At 37.2% G+C, this 25,240-nt stretch overlaps 1 protein-coding gene across 1 annotated transcript in view; it reads right to left on the bottom strand.

The window, feature by feature from the left end:
- The window catches only part of LOC138312122 (uncharacterized), a 58,909-nt gene that overhangs the window by 26,233 nt on the left and 7,436 nt on the right, over positions 1 to 25,240 (bottom strand). The window contains exon 4 of the mRNA XM_069253161.1: positions 5,448 to 5,551. Coding sequence (XP_069109262.1) covers positions 5,448 to 5,551 — 104 coding nt within the window. The remainder of the gene's footprint in view (positions 1 to 5,447; positions 5,552 to 25,240) is intronic.

Genomic DNA, 25,240 nt, shown 5'->3' with positions numbered 1-25,240 from the left:
ATCTTTCGGTTAGTTAGAAGAAGTCGTTCAAAGATTTTAGCCAATTTGACCCCCGGTGACCTTGACAATACGTCAAGGTCATTAAGTTTCACAACTTTTGTAGCCCTTCATCCCAGCATGCTACAGGCCAAATATGAGTACCCTGGACTTTTTGGTTAGTTAGAAGAAGTCGTTCAAAGATTTTAGCCTATTTGACCCCTGTGACCTTGAAAGTAGGTCAAGGTCATTTATTTTCACAACTTTGGTAGCCCTTCATCCCAGCATGCTACAGGCCAAATATGAGTACCCTGGATCTTTCGGTTAGTTAGAAGAAGTCGTTCAAAGATTTTAGCCTATTTGACCCCCGGTGACCTTGACAATACGTCAAGGTCATTAAGTTTCACAACTTTTGTAGCCCTTCATCCCAGCATGCTACAGGCCAAATATGAGTACCCTGGACTTTTTGGTTAGTTAGAAGAAGTCGTTCAAAGATTTTAGCCTATTTGACCCCTGTGACCTTGAAAGTATGTCAAGGTCATTTATTTTTATAACTATGGTAAACCTTCATCCCAGCATGCCACAAGCAAAATATGAGTATCCTGGACTTTTGGGTTAGTTAACAAAAATCGTTCAAAGAATTTAGCCTATTTGACCCCTGTGACCTTGAAAGAACGTCAAGGTCATTAATTTTTACACCTTTGGTAGCCCTTCATCCCAGCATGCTACAAGCCAAATATGAGTACCCTGGACCTTTTGGTTAGTTACTCGCTCAAAGATTTTAGCCTATTTGACCCCTGTGACCTTCAAAGTAGGTCAAGGTCATTTATTTTCACAACTTTGGTAGCCCTTCATCCCAGTATGCTACAAATATGAGTACCCTGGATCTTTCGGTTAGTTAGAAGAAGTCGTTCAAAGATTTTAGCCAATTTGACCCCCGGTGACCTTGACAATACGTCAAGGTCATTAAGTTTAACAACTTTTGTAGCCCTTCATCCCAGCATGCTACAGGCCAAATATGAGTACCCTGGACTTTTTGGTTAGTTAGAAGATGTTGTTCAAAGATTTTAGCCTATTTGACCCCTGTGACCTTCAAAGTAGGTCAAGGTCATTTATTTTCACAACTTTGGTAGCCCTTCATCCCAGCATGCTACAGGCCAAATATGAGTACCCTGGATCTTTCGGTTAGTTAGAAGAAGTCGTTCAAAGATTTTAGCCAATTTGACCCCCGGTGACCTTGACAATACGTCAAGGTCATTAAGTTTCACAACTTTTGTAGCCCTTCATCCCAGCATGCTGCAGGCCAAATATGAGTACCCTGGACCTTTTGGTTAGTTAGAAGATGTTGTTCAAAGATTTTAGCTTAATTGACCCCTGTGACCTTGAAAGTAGGTCAAGGTCATTTATTTTCACAACTTTGATAGCCCTTCATCCCAGCATGCTGCAGGCCAAATATGAGTACCCTGGACCTTTTGGTTAGTTAGAAGAAGTCGTTCAAAGATTTTAGCCTATTTGACCCCTGTGACCTTGAAAGTATGTCAAGGTCATTTTATTTTCACAAGTTTGATAGCCCTTCATCCCAGTATGCTACAGGCCAAATATGAGTACTTTGGGCCTTACAGTTATAGAGAAGAAGTTGTTTGAATGAAAAGTTTACGCACGGCGGACGGCGGACGGCGGACGGCGGAGGAAGACGGACAGTGCATGATGACTATAGGTCATCCTGACCCTTTGGGTCAGATGACCTAAAAACTGATTGTTATATCCGAAAATTCTTGGACTACAGGTAGTTTATGCCAGTTTTAAGTCTTCAAAGGTCGCTACTTCTTAAATAAATCCAAAAACACAACGAAGAAATCACGATAACTGGTTGCGACCCAGTACTGGTTGGCGACATATTATAGTGATTTTTGCTTTGCTGACTTTTGAATAATAATAAATCATGGCCAGATATTTTTGCCAAATAAAAGGTACATTATTTGGTTATTTATAACACTTATAATTTCTTTTGAATTTATAAGAACGATAACTTCAAGGAAACTTCATGCAATGCATCAGACTTTAGCAAATCTTCGTCACCGTACATTACACGCCAATATAAGTTCATTTATCACTCTAAGTAGCTCATATATATATCTAGATCTATATTATTATTATATTTTGTAAGTTTATGTTGATAAACTTTGTACTTTTCCCCTTCAATATAACGCAGTTGTTGATAAACAAAAGGCACAACTAGCTCCCAGTGAAAGAACAAGGGAGGGACCTCATAACTATTAACTTTTACTGCGCAATAATATCATCAAATATAGTTCGTCAATGCAAAACATCTATAACCGTTATAAGAACTTTTTTTTGCAATTATCTTCTTAACATTTCATTACATTAATCGATCAGTGGCATGAATTACGTAAAATTGAAATAAGAGGTATAGAGGGCCTGTATCGCTCACCTGGTTTGTAATGTCAAGTCATGTTCTGAATACAGGTTCATTGTTTACCTCTTATTTCCCTATTGGGCCCCGCCCCTCCTGCCCCCGGGGGGTTAGAAGAGCCAAAATTTATACAAGTTCTGTTCCCCTTCCCCCAAGGATGTTTGTGGACAAATTTGGTTACAATCCATGCAGAACTCTAGGACAAGTAGCGATTTATAGGATTTACCTCTATTTCCCCTATTGGGCCCCGCCCCTCCTGCCCCCGGGGGGTCAGAGCCAAAATTTATACAAGTTCTTTCCCCCTTCCCCCAAGGATGTTTCTGGCCAAATTTGGTTACAATCCATGCAGAACTCTAGGACAAGTAGCGATTTATAGCATTTACTTCTATTTCCCCTATTGGGCCCCGCCCCTTCTGCTCCCAGGGGGTCAGAGCCAAAATTTATACAAGTTCTGTTCACCTTCCCTCAAGGATGTTTGTGGCTAAATTTGGTTACAATCCATGCAGAACTCTATGACTAGTAGCGATTTAAAGGAAATGTTGACGGACGGACGACGGACAGACGACGGACGACGGACGACGGACGCCTCGCCATGACATAAGCTCACCGACCCTTCGGGCCAGGTGAGCTAAAAAACCATCCACAATCCAAAATCCACCCAAAGTCTAGCGCGGAGGAAGACATCGAAGAATGTGTTGTTCGTGATTTTTGGGACCATACATGACGCGTAGGTATACATAAATCATAGAGTCCCTACTGAACACTTAAAACATACCGTCTATGGTGCATATGTATGTAGAAATTCAATGTTTGTATTTTTGAATACTGATGTTCGATTTATTCATACTATCAAGTAATATGTAAAATGAACAAAATAACATTAAATTTTCATCGCTGAGTGGTTTTAATGCTTTGATGTGCACAGGCTCTCCGAGCGTACCTAAGAATGCTGTTTCACAGCATCAAAAAGAAGTCATTTAAAGATTTTCATCTTTTTGACCCCTGTGACCTTGAATGAAGGTCACTGAAGGTCATTTATTTGAACAAACTTGGTAGTCGTTTATTCCAGCATGCCACATGCCCAATATCAGGACTCTAGCCCTCTTGGTTATTAAGAAGTTGTTTTAAGATTTTAGCCTATTTGACCCCTGTGACCTTAAATGAAGGTCAACGTCATTCATTTGAACAAACTTGGTAGCCCTCTATCCCAGTATGTCACAGGCCTAATATCAGGTTCCTAAGCCTCTTGGTTACTAAGAAGAAGTCATCTAAGTATTTTAGCCTATCTGACCCCTTTGACCTTGAATGAAGGTCAAGGTCAATCATTTAAACAAACTTGGTAGCCCTTCATCCCAGCATGCTATAAGTCAAATTTCAGGACTCTACGTCTCCAATTTTTGGAGAAGAAGTTGTTTAAATGGAAAAGTTTAGGGCAAGTGAGCTTATGCTATGGTGCAGCGTTTAAAGCAGGATTTTAAATTATTTAGACTTGTTTTGATGAGCTTAATTCCAAGCAACGCCTTCACTGAGGTAGGATGTTAGAATTATGCCTGCTGCCCCACTGCATGATTGTAAAAGGCAACTAAATTTGGAATCTTAATTTTACGGTTATGAAGAGGAAAATAGTTTACATTTCAACCATTCCATAGCTTCAGAGTGACGTTTAGAGCTTTATTTAGGTTCCGTAATGATCTGGTTAAGATGATGGCAGATTAGGGTCATATGAGCTGGGTGACAGGGATTAATTAGGTCATATTCAATAAAAGGTATAGTCTGTCAATTATGTATCTTCTGGATTATATATATATATAAAAGCAAGTGTTTAAACTATTTAAGTTTGTTTTGAGATAATCTCAAGCAACACCTGCGTTGCAAACTTTTTTGTTAGAATTGTGCCTGCTGCTCCATTGCATGATTGTAAAAGGCAGACATGTTAACCTTTGGTGACCAAAAAGAGGTAGATTTTTGACTCAAAAGCGTAGCATTGCATGCGGCATTTTTATTTCAATGTATTTATCACCTTTTTTTAATATAAATTTTGTCTATTTTTTTTTTTCCACTTTCTTTTTAATACATACTGGACTCATTTTCTTTTGATTTATGCAAGAAAAAATACAAATATTATTACTAATATTCTAGAGAAATAATCCCCACACAAAAATTTTTTTTTAGTGAAATCCTGAAATTTTATTTTATACCAAAATCTGGCTCCTTTAATCACCCAATCCAAAATGGTGGCCATTACGATTGCAAAGTTTATGACTTTCAGCAGATACTATACACCTATTTTACATTAAAAACGTGAGTAAATCATTTCAATTATAAGTAGTGTTTGTTTTTGAAATGATGCTAACTAGTTTTAAGCACAAAACTTATTGAAAGGACAGGTGATTGTTTCCTTACGGTAGGCCTACGTAATACACACATCGTTACACACAGACATGTGTAATAAGTGACACCACCAAGCCAAGGTGGAATTAGCCCCAGGCTGTTAATTAGCACCAGTGAGTGTTGGTCAGGGAATGTTCACACCTCCTTTGTTTACTTAATTATCACGCCAGTCCCCCTACTCTGTCTGGTATGCATTTTGAAGCCGCCATGGCAGCCCCATCCGACTATAAAAATTTCAGAAATCGGAAGAAAAATTTTTAAATATGATGTTTTGCAGAAATCGGAATATTTGGATATTAAAGCGGTAGGCGGAATATCAGCCTTAAAAGTGGTAATGACTTCCGCCTGAATCGGTAAAGTTAACATGTCTGTAAAGGCGACTAAATATGGAACCTTTATCTCGTGACTTTAGCAAACAATATAATGTATTTAACATCTTGTGTTCACCATAAGAGAGTATTATCTTATTATCATAAACTGGTTTGTGGTGACAGGAAAATTTTTCTGAGAAAGAAACATTCGGTATGATATTTGAGACAGAAATTCAATATATTTTGATCTAGGTAGCCACTAGAATTGATATCCAAGATTTAGTTGCCTTTTCCGATCATGCAATGAGGCACCTGCATCTTGATGCATTACTTACATTAAGCTTTGCCGTAATGTAAACATCATCTTTTTGGTAGCCACAGCTAACTGTACAGGTATACACACCTCCAGACTCTGTAAGGTTGCATGTTGTTGGTGCAACTACAAAAAGAAATGACAATCATCTGTCAGCTAATTAAGCAATAATTAAACATAAACTAGAGGCCCAATGGGCCTAACAGTCATCTGACCTTAAATAAAGTCAAGGTAATTATGTTACAGCCCCAATATCTAGTATTTAGGCCCCTTACTATTTTACAAGAATTCATTTAGAGATTTTTGCCTGTATGACCCCTTATCTGACCTTAACAATCAAGGTTATTCATTTAAACAGACTTGGTAGCCCTAGGACTTCATCTCAGCATGCTGCAGGCCCAATATCAGGTATCTAGTCCTCTAACTTATTCATGTGAAGTCGTTTAAAGATTTCAGCCTCTTTGACCGATGTGACCTTGAATGATGGTGAGGTCATTCATTTGAACAAACTTGGTAGTTCTTTATGATCCAGCATGCTTAACAGGCCCAATATCAATACCCTGGGCCTTTCATTTATAGAGAAGAAGTAATTTGAATGAAAATTTATGGATGGCGGATGGCAGACGACGATGGACAGATGACCTAACAAGAGGCCATGGGCCTAAACGATCATCTAACTATTGACAAATACTGCACAGTCAAAGTATACAGTAGGGCAAAACTTTGTATCAATAGAAAAGAATCTAATAGACTATCAATGTTCGACTAACAATAATAAAGCATCTTATACTAGAAATTCTCCAGTAGTTTCTACTGTTTGACAATTGTGACCTTGAATGAAGGTCAAGGACTTATTTTAGCAATTTTCACCCTGTGACCTTGAATGAAGATCCAGGTCATTCGTTTGAACAGACTTTGAAACCAATCATCCCAACATGCTACAAGCCCAATAATAGGTCTCTAGCTCTATAGGCTTCTTAGTTATTTACAAGAAGTTGTTTAAAGGTTTTAGCCTATTGACCCCTGTGACCTTGAATTGCAATCCATGTCATTTAATTTAAACAAACTTGGAAGCCAGGATGCTACAGGCCCAATATCAGGTCTCTAGGCTTCATAGTTATTCACAAGAAGTTGTTTACAGTTTGTTTTATTTGAACCCTGTCACCTTGAATGGCAATCAAGGTCATTTATTTAAACAAACTTGGAAGCACTTCAAGCAAGCATGCTACAGGCCCAATATCAAGTCTCTAATACCAGCTGTTGAAATACAGATGAGTATGTTAATTGGTTTGGACTATTTATCTGAGTGGGGCAACATTGGCACAGCTCATTTTAAACATATTATCTTACAATACTGAAGTGTCAAGTGGTAGTGTCACATGTGCAGTAGCGCCGACTTCCATATGTGGTAACTGTCAATAATGGTCTACATATAGGAATTCCCCTTCACATAAAAAAAGATAAATATTTCTGGAAACCAGACTTTATGTACAAAAAAAACCACTTTACATCATTAGTTAACTACAAGGATGCTTCAAACTGTGAAACAAGAGGCCCAGTGGGCCTGTATTGCTCACCTGGTTTGTAATGCCAAGTAATGTTCTGAATACAGGTTCATTGTTTCTAATTCCCCTATTGGGCCCCGCCCCTCCTGCCCCCAGCGGGTCCGAGGCAAAATTTATACAAGTTCTGCTTCTCCCAAGGATGTTTGTGGCCAAATTTGGTTACAATCCATGCAAAACTCTAGGACAAGTAGCGATTTATAGGAATTACTTCTATTTCCCCTATTGAGCCCCGCCCCTCTTGTTCCCGGGGGGTCAGAGCCAAAATTTATACAAGTTCTGTTCACCTTACCCCAAGGATGTTTTTGACCAAATTTGGTTACATCCGGGGATCCATGCAGAACTCTAAGACAAGTAGCAATTTATAGAATTACCTCTATTTCCCAAATTGAGCCCCGCCCCTCCTGCCCCCGGGGGGGTCAGAGCCAAAATTTATACAAGTTCTGTTTCCCTTCCCCCAAGGATGCTATTGGCCAAATTTGGTTACAATCCATGCAGAACTCTAGGACAAGTAGCGATTTATAGCATTTATCTCTATTTCCCCTATTGGGCCCCGCCCCTCTTGTCCCTGGAGGGTCAGAGCCAAAATTTATACAAGTTCTGTTCACCTTCCCCGTAGGATGTTTATGACCAAATTTGGTTACAATCCATGCAGAACTCTTGGACAATTAGCGATTTATAGAATAACCTCTATTTCCCCAATTGGGCCCCGCCCCTCCTGGCCCCGGGGATGGGGTGAGGGGGTTGGAGGTTGGGTGGGGGGGATGGGGTGTGGGGGGTCAGAGCCAAAATTTATACAAGTTCTGTTCCCCTTCCCCCAAGGATGTTATTGGCCAAATTTGGTTACAATCCATGCAGAACTCTAGGACAAGTAGGGATTTATAGGATTTACCTCTAATTCCCCTATTGGGCCCCGCCCCTCCTGCCCCCGGGGGGTCAGAGCCAAAATTTATACAAGTTCTGTTCCCCTTCCCCCAAGGATGTTTGTGGCCAAATTTGGTTACAATCCATGCAGAACTCTATGACTAGTAGCAATTTAAAGGAAATGTTGACGGACGGACGAACGGACGGATAACGGACGCCGCGCCATGACATAAGCTCATCGGCCCTTCGGGTAAGGTGAGCTAAAAACGGAAAGGGCATCAATTTTTAGTGGCAGATGGTAATAGCATGGTTTTTGCATAGTCCGGAGGCGTAAGCCCCATTTTTGGATGAATCATGCACTTTGTGATATAAGTATGAAATTTGGTACACCATTACAATGACCTAACACAAGGTATTTGAGAAAGGGACCCCAAGCAAATTTTGTTGCTGACGGATATGGCTTCCCTAAAAATATCAATATTATTAATATCTTGAAAACTAAATGATGTAGATCCTGATTTTTGTTTTATACCTGTATTTTCATGGTAACTGATGAATGCAAATATAAACATTAGTAATAGGTAAAAGCTGTTGGCCATCTTCTTTTTCAAAATAGCTGACATAGAAATGTTTAAATTGTAATATTTTGAAATTTAATTGATATAAAATCCTAATTTTTGTTCTATACCTATATTTCAGGTTTTTTGAGGTTTATTGAGGCATACAAAACCTAAAGATAAATTATTTTGGTGTAATAACATAGCATTTCATATTATCTTTTTAACGATATACAATACTTCATCAGATCTGTTGGTGTTTTCTTGCAATTTCCAGTTTTGCTCTTAATTTTTCATGAAAATAGAGCAACTTCATTTCATTTGTTTTAATTAATTCCTTAGATAACAATGACAAACTTAGAGTACCCTAAAATTTTAGCAATCAAAAATATCTTCATATATCATTTATTGACTCATGAAAATATCTTGTCGATGAACTTTTGTAGTCTACCCACTTTATTTCTTACCGAATATCAAAGTACTGAGAGTACTAAGAGTAAAAAATGTTAAACGCAAGCTGTCCTTCTCTCGGCCCTATCATGTATCATAAGCCGCTTTAGCGACGTCATACTTGAGTAAAACGTATCCCATGTAAGTTGGTGTACCAAAGTTCGGTCAAACTGACATGTATACAGAGGACTCCACATAATCGAATAACGGTTATTTGAATATTTTCGGTTATTTGCATAAAATTCTGCGGTCCCGATTTTTTCCTTCTTTATCTTTGTTTTTCAACTCCGTGTATTTGCATAGACTTTTACATGACCTCCGGTTATTTGAATAAAATATTTGGGAAATTCTAGAAATAAAATCAAATATTTTTTCAATTTTGCAATATATTTTTAGCGAAATTCGCCGATATATGTTTCAAAATACTTCGCTTTTACTAGAAATCATCATGGTGACAGATTAACGTTATCGTATGGCTTGTTATTTTATGCATGAATCTGCAAAGGTATTCGACGCTGTTACGATTTACATCAGCAGCGGTTGATCATAACTTTAGTATATTCACTGACTCAAATATCTAATTAAAGCATTTGCACTTTGAAATATGTTTATTTATTAACGTAACGTACCTTAGTTCGCGATCGGTTGGAGAAACCATGCTTCCTTACAACAATCGCCATTCATGAGTAGTCTCGTTCAACCAGAGTCTTGTTGACTACGACAGACATGTGCGTATCAAGCGTCTCGTTGAACGAGACATAAAAGTATGCAAAGTCGGCGTGCAATGACTACCGCAAGTTTCGTATAGTATGTAAGCTTAGGATACAAAAGATACCTGCTACGTTAATTGTTTCATTGCTACTTGAATATGCATTAATTTCTGAAATGTTATCAAGCTATTCGCCGTATAGATCAACAATACAGGGAGAATTCTCAAAAGACATTTAGGTCGAGTGAACGCATGGCTTCATCACCTGCCGCCATTTTCGAATTCATATGCACATGTGTAAAAGCAACACTACTAGTTGATCGGCACTTTGAAGTTTAATCACGATCGTAAGTTCATTTTGCCAGGCAAATGTACGTAAATTTGTTTATTATTTAGGCTTAGAATTGTAGACACAAATCCAATCCTGTTTAGTAGAATATAATTGCATTTGATCGATCGTTTAGCTGTTTCTCAAATATTCACGTGTCGATCTAACGTAAACAAGAATCTAATATTGGATTATTTTTTGTTATTAAACAATTAAAATCGATTTACAACTTCGAAAATAATTACTTGTGGTTCGTTTTAAGTGTAAATAATTTACGTATTTATCAAGTAAACGAAACGATATCTATTTGCCTATTTACATACATATGTGTGGGGTCAAACGGAGGTGCAAAATGTCATCTCCGCCTTTTCGAATACTTCGGTTATTTGCATATTTTCGTCTGGAAAATGACCTATGCAAATAAGCGGAATCCTCTGTATTGACATTTGACCTACATCTAAATAAACTAAAAAACTTGTTTGCCTTTATATCACAAAATGTTAATTCTAGGGTCATATATTGAACTAGACAATATGTTGTGTCATCAACCAAAATAATGTCAAGATGACTTATATTTCCTACACCAATCGTCAGAAGTATTTCCTATTTCTGTCTTCATGGGTTTATTGAATTATCACTAAGCAAATGTTCCGTTTAGCAAAACGTATATCGGTGTAACTTATATGTTGACCTTAGATATTTCTCAAAATAATATACTGTTGTTTTGATGTCATAAACATGTCATGGATAACTAGGATTTCATTCGTAAGTCAAACACCCCATGTCTGACTATTATTCACACAATAGAACATAGTCAAACTATACAGTAATGAAAAAAGAATCCAGTGGACTGAAATTGCTTCACTTTTTTGGGGCACCAAATAAGATATTGCATGCACGCTAGGAACTCAATTGACGTTCTCGGTGTCTAATATATTTAAACAAGAGATCCCAGAGGGATCTTGGCGCCCAACAAAGAATGATCTATGTCTGACAATGGAAAGATAAGATCTTTTCTCTACTTTTTTAAACTTTTTCAAACATACTACACATAAAATTTGAGACAGATTGTTTCAGTACCTTTTGAGAAATTGCAGTAACAAACTTCAACTGTCAAAATCCAAGACGGCTCCTTGGCGGCCATTTTGTCAATCAATCGGCCCCAATCACAATATGCACAACAAGAGGCCCATAGGGCCTGTATCGCTCACCTGGTTTTTTGTTAGTAATTGTCACAAGACTCTGACAATTAGAAAAATAAGCAAAATTGACTCCCAAAATTTAATTTTGAATCACAACCATACAATGATGCTATTGATACCATAACAAATATGCTATCCAATACATAGGTTCAAAGACAAAGTAATTTATATGAAAGTAGTAGCCTAATTGACCTTTTTGACCTCGCATCTATTGCTGTCTAAGGCCCCGGGGGTCAGCCCTATCATTTGTACAATTTCAAATCCCAACCCTATAAGGATGCTACCATTGCATTATAAGTGCTCTTCCATTCTTAAATGCAGAGAAGAAGTCGTTTATATGGAAATAGCTAAATTAACCCCTTTTGACCCCACCCTTCAGGCCCCCAGGGGTCAGCCCCATCATTTGCAAAATTTTGAATCCAAACCCTATAAGGATGTAAACTATTGCATTATGAGTGTAATCCCATGTTATGTTGCAGAGAAAAAGTCATTGATATGGAAATTGACCACTTTTGACCCCGTCCCTCAGGCCCCCGGGGGTCAGCCCTATCATTTGCACAATTTGGAATCCCCACCCTATAAGGATGCTACCATTGCATTATGGGTGCTATACCACGCTTAGTTGCAGAGAAGTCATTTATATGGAAAAAGCCAAATTGACCCCTTTTGACCCCGCCCCTCAAGCCCCCGGGGGGGGGTTCAGCCCTATCATTTGCACAATTTTTAATCCCCACACTATAAGAATGCTACCATTGCATTATGGGTGCTATACCATGCTTAGTTTCAGAGAAGAAGTCGTTTATATGGAAATAGCCAAATTGGCCCCTTTTGACCTCGCCCTTCAGGCCCCCGGGAGGTCAGCCCCATCATTTGTACAATTTTGAATCCCCACCCTATAACGATGCTACCATTGCATTATGGGTGCTATCCCATGCTTGGTTTCAGAGAAGAAGTCGTTTATATGGAAATAGCCGAATTGACCCCTTTTGGCCCCGCCCCTCAGGCCCCCCGGGGGTCAGCCCCATCATTTGTACAATTTTGAATCCCCATTCTATAACGATACTACCATTGCATTATGAGTGCTATCTCTGGCTTAGTTTCAGAGAAGAAGTCGTTTTTATGGAAATAGCCAAATTGACCCCATTTGACCCCGCCCCTCAGGCCCCCGGGGGGTCAGCCCCATCATTTGTACAATTTTGAATCCCCACCCTATAAGGATGCTACCATTGCATTATGGGTGCTATCCCATGCTTGGTTTCAGAGAAGAAGTCGTTTATATGGAAATAGCCAAATTGACCCCTTTTGGCCCCGCCCCTCAGGCCCCTGGGGGGTCAGCCCCATCATTTGTACAATTTTCAGTTAGTAGCCCATAAGGATGCTACCAGTCAAATTTTGTTGAAATCCGACCAGCGGTTATGGAGAAGAAGTCGATTGTTGACGGACGACGGACGGCGGACGGCGGACGCCATACGCTGCGGTATCCCATAAGCTCACCTCGGTCCTTCGGACCAGGTGAGCTAACTAGGGCCCTGGGGAACCTTCATGTGAAATTTGAGAATGATCCATTCAATACTTTCTGAGAAATAGCGATAACAAACTTTTAACTATCAAAATCCAAGATGGCTCCTTGGCGACCATCTTGTTGATTAATCGGTCCCAAATCACAATATGCACAACTAGGGCCCTAGGGGAACCTACATATCTAAATTTGAGAAAGATCCCTTCAGCACTTTCTGAGAAATATTGATAACAAACCTTAACTATCAAAATTCAAGATAGCCTGGTGGCCATCTTTTTCACCGATCGGTCTTAAAATGCAATATGCATTACTAGGGCCCTAGGGGAACCTACCTATGAAATTTGAGAAAGATCCCTTTAGTACTTTCTGAGAAATAGTGATAACAAACTTTTACTATCAAAATCCAAGATGGCTGCCTGGCGGCCATCTTGTTCACCGATCTGTCCCAAAATGCAATATGCACAACTAGGGCCCTAGGGGAATCTTCATATGAAATTTGAGACAGATCCCTACAGTACTTTCTGAGAAATAGTAGCGATAACAAACTTTGAATATCAAAATCCAAGATGGCTCCTTGGCAGCCATCTTGTTGACCGATTGGTCCCAAAACACAATATGCACAACTAGGTCCCTAGTGGGACCTACATATGAAATTTGACACATATCCCTTCAAAACTTTCTGAGAAATAGCGATAACAAATTTTAACTATCAAAATTCAAGATGGTGGCCTGGCGGCCATCTTGTTCACCGATTGGTCCAAAAATGCAATATGCACAACTAGTGCCCTAGGGGAACCTACATATGAATTTTGAAACAGATCCCTTCAATACTTTCTGAGAAATAGTGATAACAAGAATTGTTAACGGACGGACGGAAGGACGGACGACGGACCACGGACAAAAAGCGATTTGAATAGCCCACCATCTGATGATGGTGGGCTAAAAATGTTATCATAAAAGAAGGTCAACAGACCCACTACCTGAGTTCCTGAAGCTGTTTGAAGATTTTCATACATTTGACCTGTCTGAAGCCCTTTATTCCAGCATACTGCAAGGCGTCTTAGTTATTGTCAAGAAGACCTTCAATAAACGTCAAGGTCATTCATTTGACAAACATCTTTGAAGCCCTTTATTTGAGAATACGTTAGGTCTAACATTATGTTTCGATGCCTTTTAGTTATTGAGAAGAAGTTGTTTGAATGAAAAGTTTATGACCTATCGGTCAAGATGATTTAGGAACATATGCCCTTCACCCAAACATGTTACATGTACAATACCAGGTCTTTAGTCCTCTTAGTTATTCACAAGAAGTCGTTTAAAGATTTTAGTCTATTTGACTCATGTGACCATGAAGATAGGTCAAGGTCATTCATTTGAACAAACTCGGTATTCATTTAAGCTATTATTCTACAGTCCCAATATCAGATTCCAATGCCTCATGATCCATTTCTCTCGGTGTGCTACATTCAAATGAACTCTCAGAAGTTATGCGTATGTTTTATTGTTAGAAATAACCGTGAAAAGTAATCACAAATACAATGTACATGTAAAAAAAAACCGTCGAATGAAAAGTGAAAAGTTGTCACTATCTAGCCCTTAGTATACTGGTACAGGTAAATCCCCTTAGGCGCCTCATGATCAGTCCCATGTTGTGAAAACATTGCTGCCGGTTTGCCCAAGTTAATTTTACAAAGAAAGGTATAGTAAAATTACCTAGTCAGTTCCGGTTTTCAGAGTAGACAGGTTCCGGATTATGCAGGTTTTGGGCACTATATAGTTTATTAAGAAATTTGCCGGGACCAAGCAAATTAATCGGTATAGACAAGTTTCCGGTTTATACAGGGTTCGGTTTAGACAAGTTATACTGTATCAGGTAACTAGGTATCTTAGGTATTCACAAGAAATCGTTTAAAGATTTAGTTTGAATTCTGTGACCTTGAATGAATGTCAAGGTAATTTATTTCAGCAAACTTGGTGGTCCATCATTCCAGCATTCTACATGCCTAATATCAGTTTCTTGGGCCTTTCGGATATTGAGAAGAAGTCGTTTCAATGAAAAGATTATACGAACGACGAAATGAGAACAGCGCACGACAATGGACAAAGAATGGTGACTATAGGTTATCCTGACCCTTCGGGTTAGATAACCTTATGACATTAAATGAACTAACGATGAAAACACCGTCCTGCAGGTAGGGCGTTAGAATTGTACCTACTGCCCCTAGTGCATGATCGTAAAATTTAGGATCTTATCATAGCATCTCTTCTTCCTAACTTAATCTATACTTCCTAACGTCTTCCTTGACACCGCCTCACGTTTGGCCTTCGGTTGAGAGCTCGCCCCTGTGAGGTAGGCTCTGGGTTCTGTCACCTGGGCGAGACACACCATGCTTAGTGCTCAGCATTAAGGGAGTAGGACGACTGGTTCGGTTGTTGTCAGTATAATGTGACTAGGTGGGAATGTGTTGCTACCCGTACAAGGATTTCTAGAACAGTTCTAGAACTGCTCCAGAACGATTCTAGAAAAAGTTCTAGAACTGTTCTAGAATTATCATAAAGGAATTATAGAATCGTTCTACAGCGTTAAATGAGACTCTTCTAGAACGATGCTCTAGAACTGTTCTGGAACAGTGTTCTAGAGTTGTTTAAAGCTGACAATGCAAGTTAAAAACATGCATTTGAAATTAAAAAAAAAGATAATGAAATATTTTTTTCGAAAACTGTTTTCTGAGACATCCCCTAGTTATGACAGTGCGGTATCTAAGGAAGTGGCAGCCATTTTTCTTTTGCTCTGCTTAGTAACCTTCACTGGCCAACCCCATATATAAAGCACGGGACACTTGACACACGTATATCATTCTAAACATATCTTGTATCAGATACACATGCCCCGATATTGCAAATAACAATGTCAAATTGAAAATAAACATTGCACTCACCTGACAATATTTCATTGAAGTAATGGATGAATGTGTTGTCAGCTATATCCCAACATATGTCCAATACGAACTAATAAAACACTTCAATATACACTAGGTTTTACACGTACATGTACATTGACACGTGTGTGTCCTTGATAGTTGTCGCTCGTTCGGGTCAGGTACTATAGTCACGTGTATATGGTCAGTTGAGTGCATCGAGTACGATGATATACGTGGAGATATGTGGACGGCTATTGTTTGAATTTCCATTCACTTGCGTTGAAATTTTATTTTGAGAAACATCTAAATGACAACTTAGAGGAGTTGACATGTTTCTTTCTAAAACAAGTCCCATATAGTTTTACAGGTGAGGGTTTTGTTTACCTATTTGTAGGTGATATATACTGTGGACTGCTAGGTGTATAGGTACATAAATGAGCGCACGTTTGTCGATTCACACGCTTTATATAGGGGTCAGTGAGTCGTCGGAATGTAAAACAAAAATGGCTGTCCTCAATCTTGGAATGTCTCATAAACAATTCTTGAAATTCGAGTATACTTATTTAAAAAAAAAATTAATTTTAATAATTTTAACTTCATTGTCAGCTTTAAGAACAATGTTCTAGAATAATGTTCTAGAACAATTCTAAAGGAATTCTACAATCGTTCTACAACGTTAAATGAGTCTTTTCTAGAACTATTCTGGAATTGAAAACTGGAGCAGTTCTAGAACATTTCTAGAATAGTTTCAGAACATTTCTGAAAAAGTCTAATTTAACATTGTAGAACTGTTCTGGAACAGTTGTAGAACTGTTCTAGAACTTTTTTGAGCATTTCTAGAACTTTCATTAGATAATCTAGAAAGCCTGCACTTTCATGAAGGATGTTGGATGAGAAAAAAACCTTATAACTTGTAATCAGTACCTGGTAAATTTTTGTGATTTTATTATTTTGCGATACGAAAGGTAAAATGAGACATAGCGCTTCGTCTTATGTCTGATTGATGCTAGCAAAAATTTAGTCACCTTTTACGATCATGCAATGGGTGTAGCAGGTGCAATTCTAACACCCTACCTGAGAAGATGGCAACATTGATGGTTCCCTTTAACAATGGGCAAAGGACACATACTGTCGTATTTATTACCTTATTGCTTATATAGTTTCTGGAATGCAACATGGCATTGTGTATATGTTAAATCATAACTGTCAGTATTATATGTCCCACTGTTTCAAAACGGATAAGTAGAATTTCTAAAAAATATTATAAACATGAGTTTATGATGATAATTTCAAGGTTTGGTTGAAATACGCAACTCATCATCACATTCTACTTTTACAGCATAGTCGGTTATATTTGACAGTGTACTCTCAGTACTTTGATATTATGGGAAAAAACAGGGGGTAGACGAAATAAACCTAAAAAAAACGTGGCATATCCAGTGATTAATCAACTTGAACTGTTTATGGTGAAACGATGATAACCTGAATATAATTTTAAACATCAAAATTTTAGGGTACTCGAGCAGTGCCTTACTTATTCTGTTGCTCAAACGAAAAATTGAAAACTTCAAAAAGTCGTATTTTCTGTCAAATTTGATATTTACGTTCCATTTGTGATAATATGATATTGGATACAGTCAAATATGATGTCGTTAAAAAGGCAATTTTATGTGGTATTTTCAATCATAAGAAAAACATGATTTAAGTGTTTTTACTAAGACTTATGCCAGGTAAAAGGCCCAATTGGCTTTAAATTTACCAGTGTTAATGTAGCTATAGGGGGCACTGTAGTCCTAATAATGGTTCAATCAGGTTTTAAGTATTATAGACATAGGTGTAATAATGCAATTAACTAATTTAAATTCAAAAATCAAAAAATTATCGTGGGCGGATTTTCACCCTATGTATAGTGACCTGAAACCTGGTTACCATGGCAACCAAAATTGCGCAAACAAAAACCTGCATACACCGTGGGCGGATTTTCACCCTATGTATAGTGACCTGAAACCTGGTTACCATGGCAACCAAAATTGCGCATACAAAAACCTGCATACACATCTGCACATGATCCAAAACACTACTGCCAAGTTTCATCGAAAATGACCCAGTAGTGTAAGAGAAGTTGTCCATACAAAGTTAAACTGTGTAAAATGGCCTGGCTGTTGGTTACTATGGCAACTAAATTGTCAAACTGCATGCATATTTACAATGTCCAAAACAATGCTGCCATGTTTCATTGAAAATGACCCAGTAGTGTAAGAGGAAAGTGTAAAATTAACCTGCGTATAGTGACCTGGTTACCATGGCAACCAAAATTTTGACAAACAAAAACCTGCATGCACATCTACACAGTCCTCAACAATACTACCAAGTTTCATTGAAATTGGTTCAGTAGCTTAGGAGGAGTTGTCCAGACAAAAGTTTTCTACATTAACCTGTGTTTAATGACCTGGTTACCATGACAATTAAAATTTGGACAAACAAAAACCTGCATGCACATCTACACATGGTCACCAACAATACTTCCAATCAAAATCTTATACCATGAAAGCTAATCCATAAAGAGTCCTTGTGTCTACCTATATTTTATGGGTTACTGCAAATGTTAAAGCCCCATTATGTTTTGGGGTGAAAAAAATATCGTCATAAAGTACCAAACTTTGCTGAATAGTAGAGCATATATCCTTATGAAAATATCCGCTAATAAAAAATGCCCAACATTTCCATGTTTTTCAAAAACAATAGAAAACCCCTCTTCGGAGAGGGGGAAATCCATAGTTCCGCCCCAGAGCCAAAACAATCTAGTATGCATGCGTAGGCACATAAAAAGTGGGATTTCCCTAACAAACTTCAACATCATGCATGACGAACGCAACTCGCCAAACTTATACGTGTCAACGAACACACATGCGTCTGTTGGAACGTGGTGAAGAGGGAGACCAATTCTTCAAACAACGACAATTTAGCGGTCAAGTTGCTCGATCGCGATCGACTGCACGTTACGAACCCACGCATTCCACGCGTGGACCTAAAATTCATGTTGTACATGTAACTTATGTATTTACATGTAGTGTCTATATAAAACTAGGTTAAAACTATTTAAAAAGTGTTTGTTCTTGAATGGAAAGCTAGCAATTAACAAAATTATAATTACTATTTTATTTGTTGATCTTATGTATTTTGTATTAACGATTTATAGATGCCTATATGGCCTAATCTGGCTTTATTGAAATGTACATCGAAACCGAACACACGTTTGTGTTACCTGATGAGGCCTCCCATGGGGTGGCTCGACAAAACTCGTAAACAAATGAAAGTAGACACAAACACGCCATGTCATTACCTGCTATATAGATCTTACACTTTAGTGCTTTGTATAACAATACAGCGATGTATACATTCATACGAAGTCTGGTAAGCCCACATGTTCTACCCCATCAAAGACCGAACATAAACTTAGACCAGTGTATCGGCATTATCAGATATATCCATGATAAGTGATCATGATCATGAATTACTAACTGAGTACAATCCACATTGTAGTATAAAATTATTAGTATGAACTTTAAAGAGAACAGTCGGGCAAGGATGATTTCTTCTGAAATGGAAAAATAAAAATCTCTCGTCAAAATCTGTCTGCGTACGAAGAAATTAATTTAAAGTATGGGAATTCTAAAACGTCCTCCCGGCACACTATTTCCACACAGCCTCCCTTTCAATTCTTTCAACTTTTCTTTACTTTAATGGTCAGAACTGGGAAACTAAGCAGAACTTGACAGTCGTATTAATATGTTGAGAACTTTTGGAAGGCCAATGAACGCATTTAGACTGGTATTCTTTGCCCGACTATTCACTTTAAAATTACTACATGCAGAAACATAATTATGTTTATGTTACATGTAAAGATACATGTATATGAACCACAGGTGTTTGGCTCTATTTTTTCTACACAAACACACATATATATATATGTGTGTGTGATACTGTGTCAGTATATAAAGAGAGAAAAATGTCTATAGAGCCAAACACCTGTGAATGAACCACATGTAGGCCTATGTGATTCATATCATCTCATAATTCATTGCATGCACGGGACAGGAAAAGGAATGCATGTACAAAATGTAGAATAATTTGGTTTGATTGAATAGTACTAAGAAATGAAGTATAAAAACAGTCAGTTAATGATTTCTATACAGTTCATCAAGTGAACTAAAATCTGGTGGAAAAGTATACCAGAAAAGCTAAAGAAACCCTGGATCAGTCCTTCATTAAAAGAAGAGAACATGGGAAAAATATCCGTTTTAATAAGACTGGTAAAGTCCTAGCAGGTATCACGAACCTATTTTTCTTACATATTTTATTTAGCGCATAAACTTTTAGACTTGCTCCATAAATCGAACTTTTTCTATGAAAACAAATATGTTGAATGCTAATAAACATAATTCACGTTCGGCGTAAAATGGAATGCACACTCGTGAAATTAGAGAAATTTCAGTTTCAATTCCCTTTTCCTTACGTACTTAGAATTACGTACTGGCGGAAATTGATAGTCTGCCAGGTAGCATCATGGGTCAAAATAATATATGTTGTGTCTTTTTAATGATGAAATAGTCTGACAATATTTATATCCCCTTAGTTCACTCTAATACTGACGTTTGTACGAATATAAATGCAAGTCTTTGATTACTTTAATTCGCTCCGTGTACATAAAAATGTAGGCCTACATGCATATTTAAAAATGCCCATACAATAATTAAGACTCGTGCACCAGCTGGTAATCAATACTTGATGTATATATACACGCATACTCTGATGAAATGTATGATGATCCTTTTCTAACCACACGAAACGTAATCGAGAAACATTTAATCAGTTAATTATATACAGAAATGAAATCTCGACAGGTATCGGTATATCGGTATATAGCCCCCCCCCCCCCCGGTTGGAATATATACCAGAAATTTTTTACATGTATAATTGATAAAAAAAAATAAAGGAGGTAATAGCAACGGTATATATGTCAATTAAGTGCTGGGTCCTAACAAACACATATATGTTGGGTACATGAATACTGAGAAGAGATATGTATAGATGTTATATACGATATGTATACTATCGTATATATATATATATGCAGTAACCGTGTTGATAACGAGCAAAGTAATATATATAATACAGACATGTCTCAACATACAGATTGACGTATCTCGACTAGCACCGATTCCAGTAATCTTTCATCTACATGTACTATCACATATTTCATAGACATAAGAATATCGTTATAAGATACCCAAAGAAGAAATAGAAAGCAATTATACATGTATATAGTAAGCTATTGGTCCAACTCTTTACGTATGTTCTAAGTATTTTAGATATACTGTGCTCTCCTAACTCTCAAATTATGAATAGACTAGTAGTATCATGATATTTACTTATCAATATATAGTTTGGGATAAATACTGTATTTATCTCAAATTATTACACGAGAGGAAAGTTAAAATCAACCGATCATTACCAAAATTGACACGGCCACGTGTTTATATTGGTACGATAAAATACCCCATGTACGCATTTCACTATTTACATCCACTATTTTTCGATTAATACGTAATCTGTATTAAGCTTTATATAAACTATATGTAACCTTTGACAGGACACATTTATAATTTGTGAAATCTAATATGTATCATATACTAAAACAATTATAGAACATTGTATTGCTCACCGTTTACTCAAAACTGCCCTCTCTCTCTCGGCCATGCGTGTTTTTGTTTACTATCCGGGTACCGAACATACGTATACACGAGGTATTTTTAACTATGCAAATCAACCCGTTCTATTTTAAGAATTCTTTACTAATTGATAATTGCGTAATTATCTTCATTGGAAAGAAACCAAATGAAGAACCTTTCATAAGGGATGTTAATATATATTTTAGCAAAGTTTGGTGAAAGCATAATGGGACTTTAATAATTGATAAAAGCTGTCGGCTTCATTTTATTTAATTTTTTTTAATGAATTTTAATGACATTTTCAATGAATAGCTTAGCTATGATTAAAATTATATTTGTTGGCAAGAATCGCTTAAGTCATCAACTGTGCCAAAGGTTACAATCCATGCAGAACTCTAGCACAAATAGCGATTCATATGATTTACCTCTATTTCCCCTAATGGACCCCGCCCTTCCTGCCCCCCGGGTCAGAGCCAAAATTTATACAAGTTCTGTTACCCTTCACCAAAGGATGATTATGGCCAAATTTGGTTACAATCCATGCAGAATTCTATGACTAGTAGTGATTTAAAGGAAATCTTGACGGACGGATGGACTGACGGACGGAAGGACGGACGGACGGACAGACAGACGGACACCAGACGCCGTGCCATAACATAAGCTCACGGGCCCTTTGGGCCAGGTGAGCTAAAAATCACTCTGATTTCGGAACAGTCGGAATTACGAAGATACCTCTAACAGTATTTTTATTATTACAGAGGACTCCACATAATCGAATAACGGTTATTTGAATATTTCGGTTATTTGCATAAAATTCTGCGGTCCCGATTTTTTTCCTTCTTTATCTTTGTTTTTCAACTCCGTGTATTTGCATAGACTTTTACATGACCTCCGGTTATTTGAATAAAATATTTGGGAAATTCTAAAAATATAATCGAATATTTCCCAATTTTGCAATATATTTTTAGCAAAATTCGCTGATAAAATGTTTCAAGATACTTCGCTTTTACTAAAAATCATCATGCTGACAGATTAACGTTATCGTATGGCTTGTTATTTTATGCATGGATCTGCAAAGGTATTCGACGCTGTTACGATTTACATCAGCAGCGGTTGATCATACCTTATTATATCACTGACTCAAACATCTAATAAAGCATTTGCACTTTCAAATATGTTTAATTATTAACGTAACGTACCTTAGTTCACGATCGGTTGCAGAAACCATGCTTCCTTACAACAATCGCCATTCATGAGTACATTGTAGTCTCGTTCAACCAGAGTCTTGTTGACTACGACAGACATGTGCATATCAAGCGTCTCGTTGAACGAGACATAAAAGCATGCAAAGTTGGCGTGCAATGACCACCGCATGTTTCGTACAGTACGTAAGATACAAAAGATACTTGCTACGTTGTTCATTGCTACATGAATATGCATTAATTTCTGAAATGTTATCAAGCTATTCGCCATATAGATCAACAATACAGGGAGAATTCTCAAAACACATTTAGGTCCAGTGAACGCATGGCTTCATCACCTGCCACCATTTTCGAATTCATACACATGTGTAAAAACAACACTACTAGTTGATCGGCACTTTGAAGTTTAATCACGATCATAAGTTCCTTTTGCCAGGAAAATGTATGTAAATTTGTTTATTATTTAGGTTCAGAATTGTAGACACAAATTCAATCTTGTTTTGTTATTGCATTTGATATCGATCGTTTAGCCTAGCTGTTTCTCAAAGATTCACGTGTCCATCAAACATAAACAAGAATCCGTTAATATTGGAATATTTTTTGTTATAAAACAATTAAAATCGATTTACAACTTCGAAAATAATTACTTGTTGTTCGTATTAAGTGTAAATAATTTGCGTATTTATCAAGTAAACAAATCGATATCTATTTGCCTGTTCACATACATATGTGTGAAGTCAAACGAAGGTGCAAAATGTCATCTCCACCTATTCGAATACTCCGGTTATTTGCATATTTTCTTCTGGAAAATGACTTATTCAAATAAGCGGAATCCTCGCAATTTTCAGTCATGTGGACATGACGTAGATAGCAATTATTTTACATGATGAATAATTTGCGTGCCCCTGTGCTTGGACTGAGGTGACCAATAGTACATTTCACGGTCCCGGAATAGCAGTTGAGATGGATTGTTTTTATCTTGTACACACGTTCCTTCAACATATTCATATTTCTAAATATAAAACTGTCGAATATCTGGATCAAATTATCGATGAAAAGTTACATAATACATATGTATGCTGATGTACGCACCAAAATAAAAACTAACAGGACTATTCAACGATACATGTACGTCCTTGGCCTACTGTAAGATACTGACCGTGTATCCGATGTAAATCCTCAGACATATAATTATTTATTTTGTAGTAATAGCTACATGTACATGTAGCCCTCACAAGATTTTGTGAATAGTTTGAATAATGCATGTTTGCATGATATCTTAAAAAAACAAGAGCTGTTGGAGAACAGCAAAGCTCGCCTATTCAGAAGAAGTTGATTTTCAATTTTTTACTATTTAAATATGGAAATATGACAAATTAACAGACTCAAAAACCCCCTAAAGGACCCCAAATTGGTTTTGTTATCATGTTCAGCATCCATACACATTAGGAAAATAAAATTAAAACATTTTTGATGACTTATGCTTAAACAATTGACAAAATAGAAACTTGCTCAAAAACTTTAACATGGAAATATGACAAATTAACAGACTCAAAAACCCCCTAAAGGGCCCCAAATTGATTGTATTATCACGTTCAGCATCCATACACATTAGGAAAATAAAATCATAAACATTTATGATAACTTAAGCTTAAACAATTGACGAAACAAAACTTGCTCAAAAACTTTAATGTGAAATGGGACGCCAACGCTGACGCCGGGGTGACAACATTAGCTCCCCCTATTCTTCGAATAGGCGAGCTAAAAAAAAAAAAAATTGCCGTCGGTGGTGATAATCGAAGGATCAGAAGATCTGCATGTTAACACTAAGCCTTATTATGTTTTTTTTATATAAAGTGATTTTTTTATAAGAAGCAGACAACATTGTTATTTTAATCACCTATCTTTAATAGCAAATATTTGATGATGTATGATTTAGTATTTCCTAATAGGAAAAATAAAAATTTGTAAATGTAATGCGCATGTAGCTGTTGTTTCAACATGAAGAAAAGTGAAAAAATGATAATAACACATTGATCACAAATCACAAAGTTTAATATACTTGGATAATCTTTCTTTGATATTTTATTGATTTTTTTTGCCGAAATGGTCGAACGTCGGTGAAGACACCCCTGAGAGGAATGAGTTAGTTTCGCCGAGACGAAGTACAGGCTCGTGTTACGTTGATTCGGAGAATTTTATAACGTTACGATGGAATATCAAAGTTATATGCAGTGAGAAATTGTACAATACTATCTTTTTTGGATTGTATTTTTCGATCGAGCCTACTGCTTATGCATCGTAAAATTTTACTAAGTTGCATGAAAAATCATGATAACTGCAGGTAGGCCTATACGGTCGATGTCGGGAACAGATCCGAATTGATGCATTCAACTCAAATATAAAAAAAAAAAGAATGCTATTGCCGAAACTATTTGGACTAAAGATAGTTCATGTGAATGTTTAAGTCTTCAAAGATCGCTTCTTTTTTAATTAATAAGAAACAAAACACGAAAAAATCACGATAGCTGCTCGCAACTCAGTACCGCGGTTTCATCGGTTTTCGATGGTGAAAGACCAAAATAGATTTTTTAAACACAATGTCAAACATGTTGAATTCAAATATCATTAATTAGATGTTTCAGAAGCATGTTAATGATGTTTTATGCAATATTTCATGAATTTCATCTACTAAACGAAGCATTGTATCCACAAACGCTGTAAGATTTACATAGTACATTGTAGCCTAGGACTACGGTTTCTTTTTCT

Source organism: Argopecten irradians, unplaced genomic scaffold, assembly GCF_041381155.1.
Source record: "Argopecten irradians isolate NY unplaced genomic scaffold, Ai_NY scaffold_0215, whole genome shotgun sequence".
Classification (NCBI taxonomy): domain Eukaryota; kingdom Metazoa; phylum Mollusca; class Bivalvia; order Pectinida; family Pectinidae; genus Argopecten; species Argopecten irradians.
The sequence above is the reverse complement of the archived record's forward strand: the minus strand, read 5'-3'. Positions and strand labels throughout refer to the sequence as shown.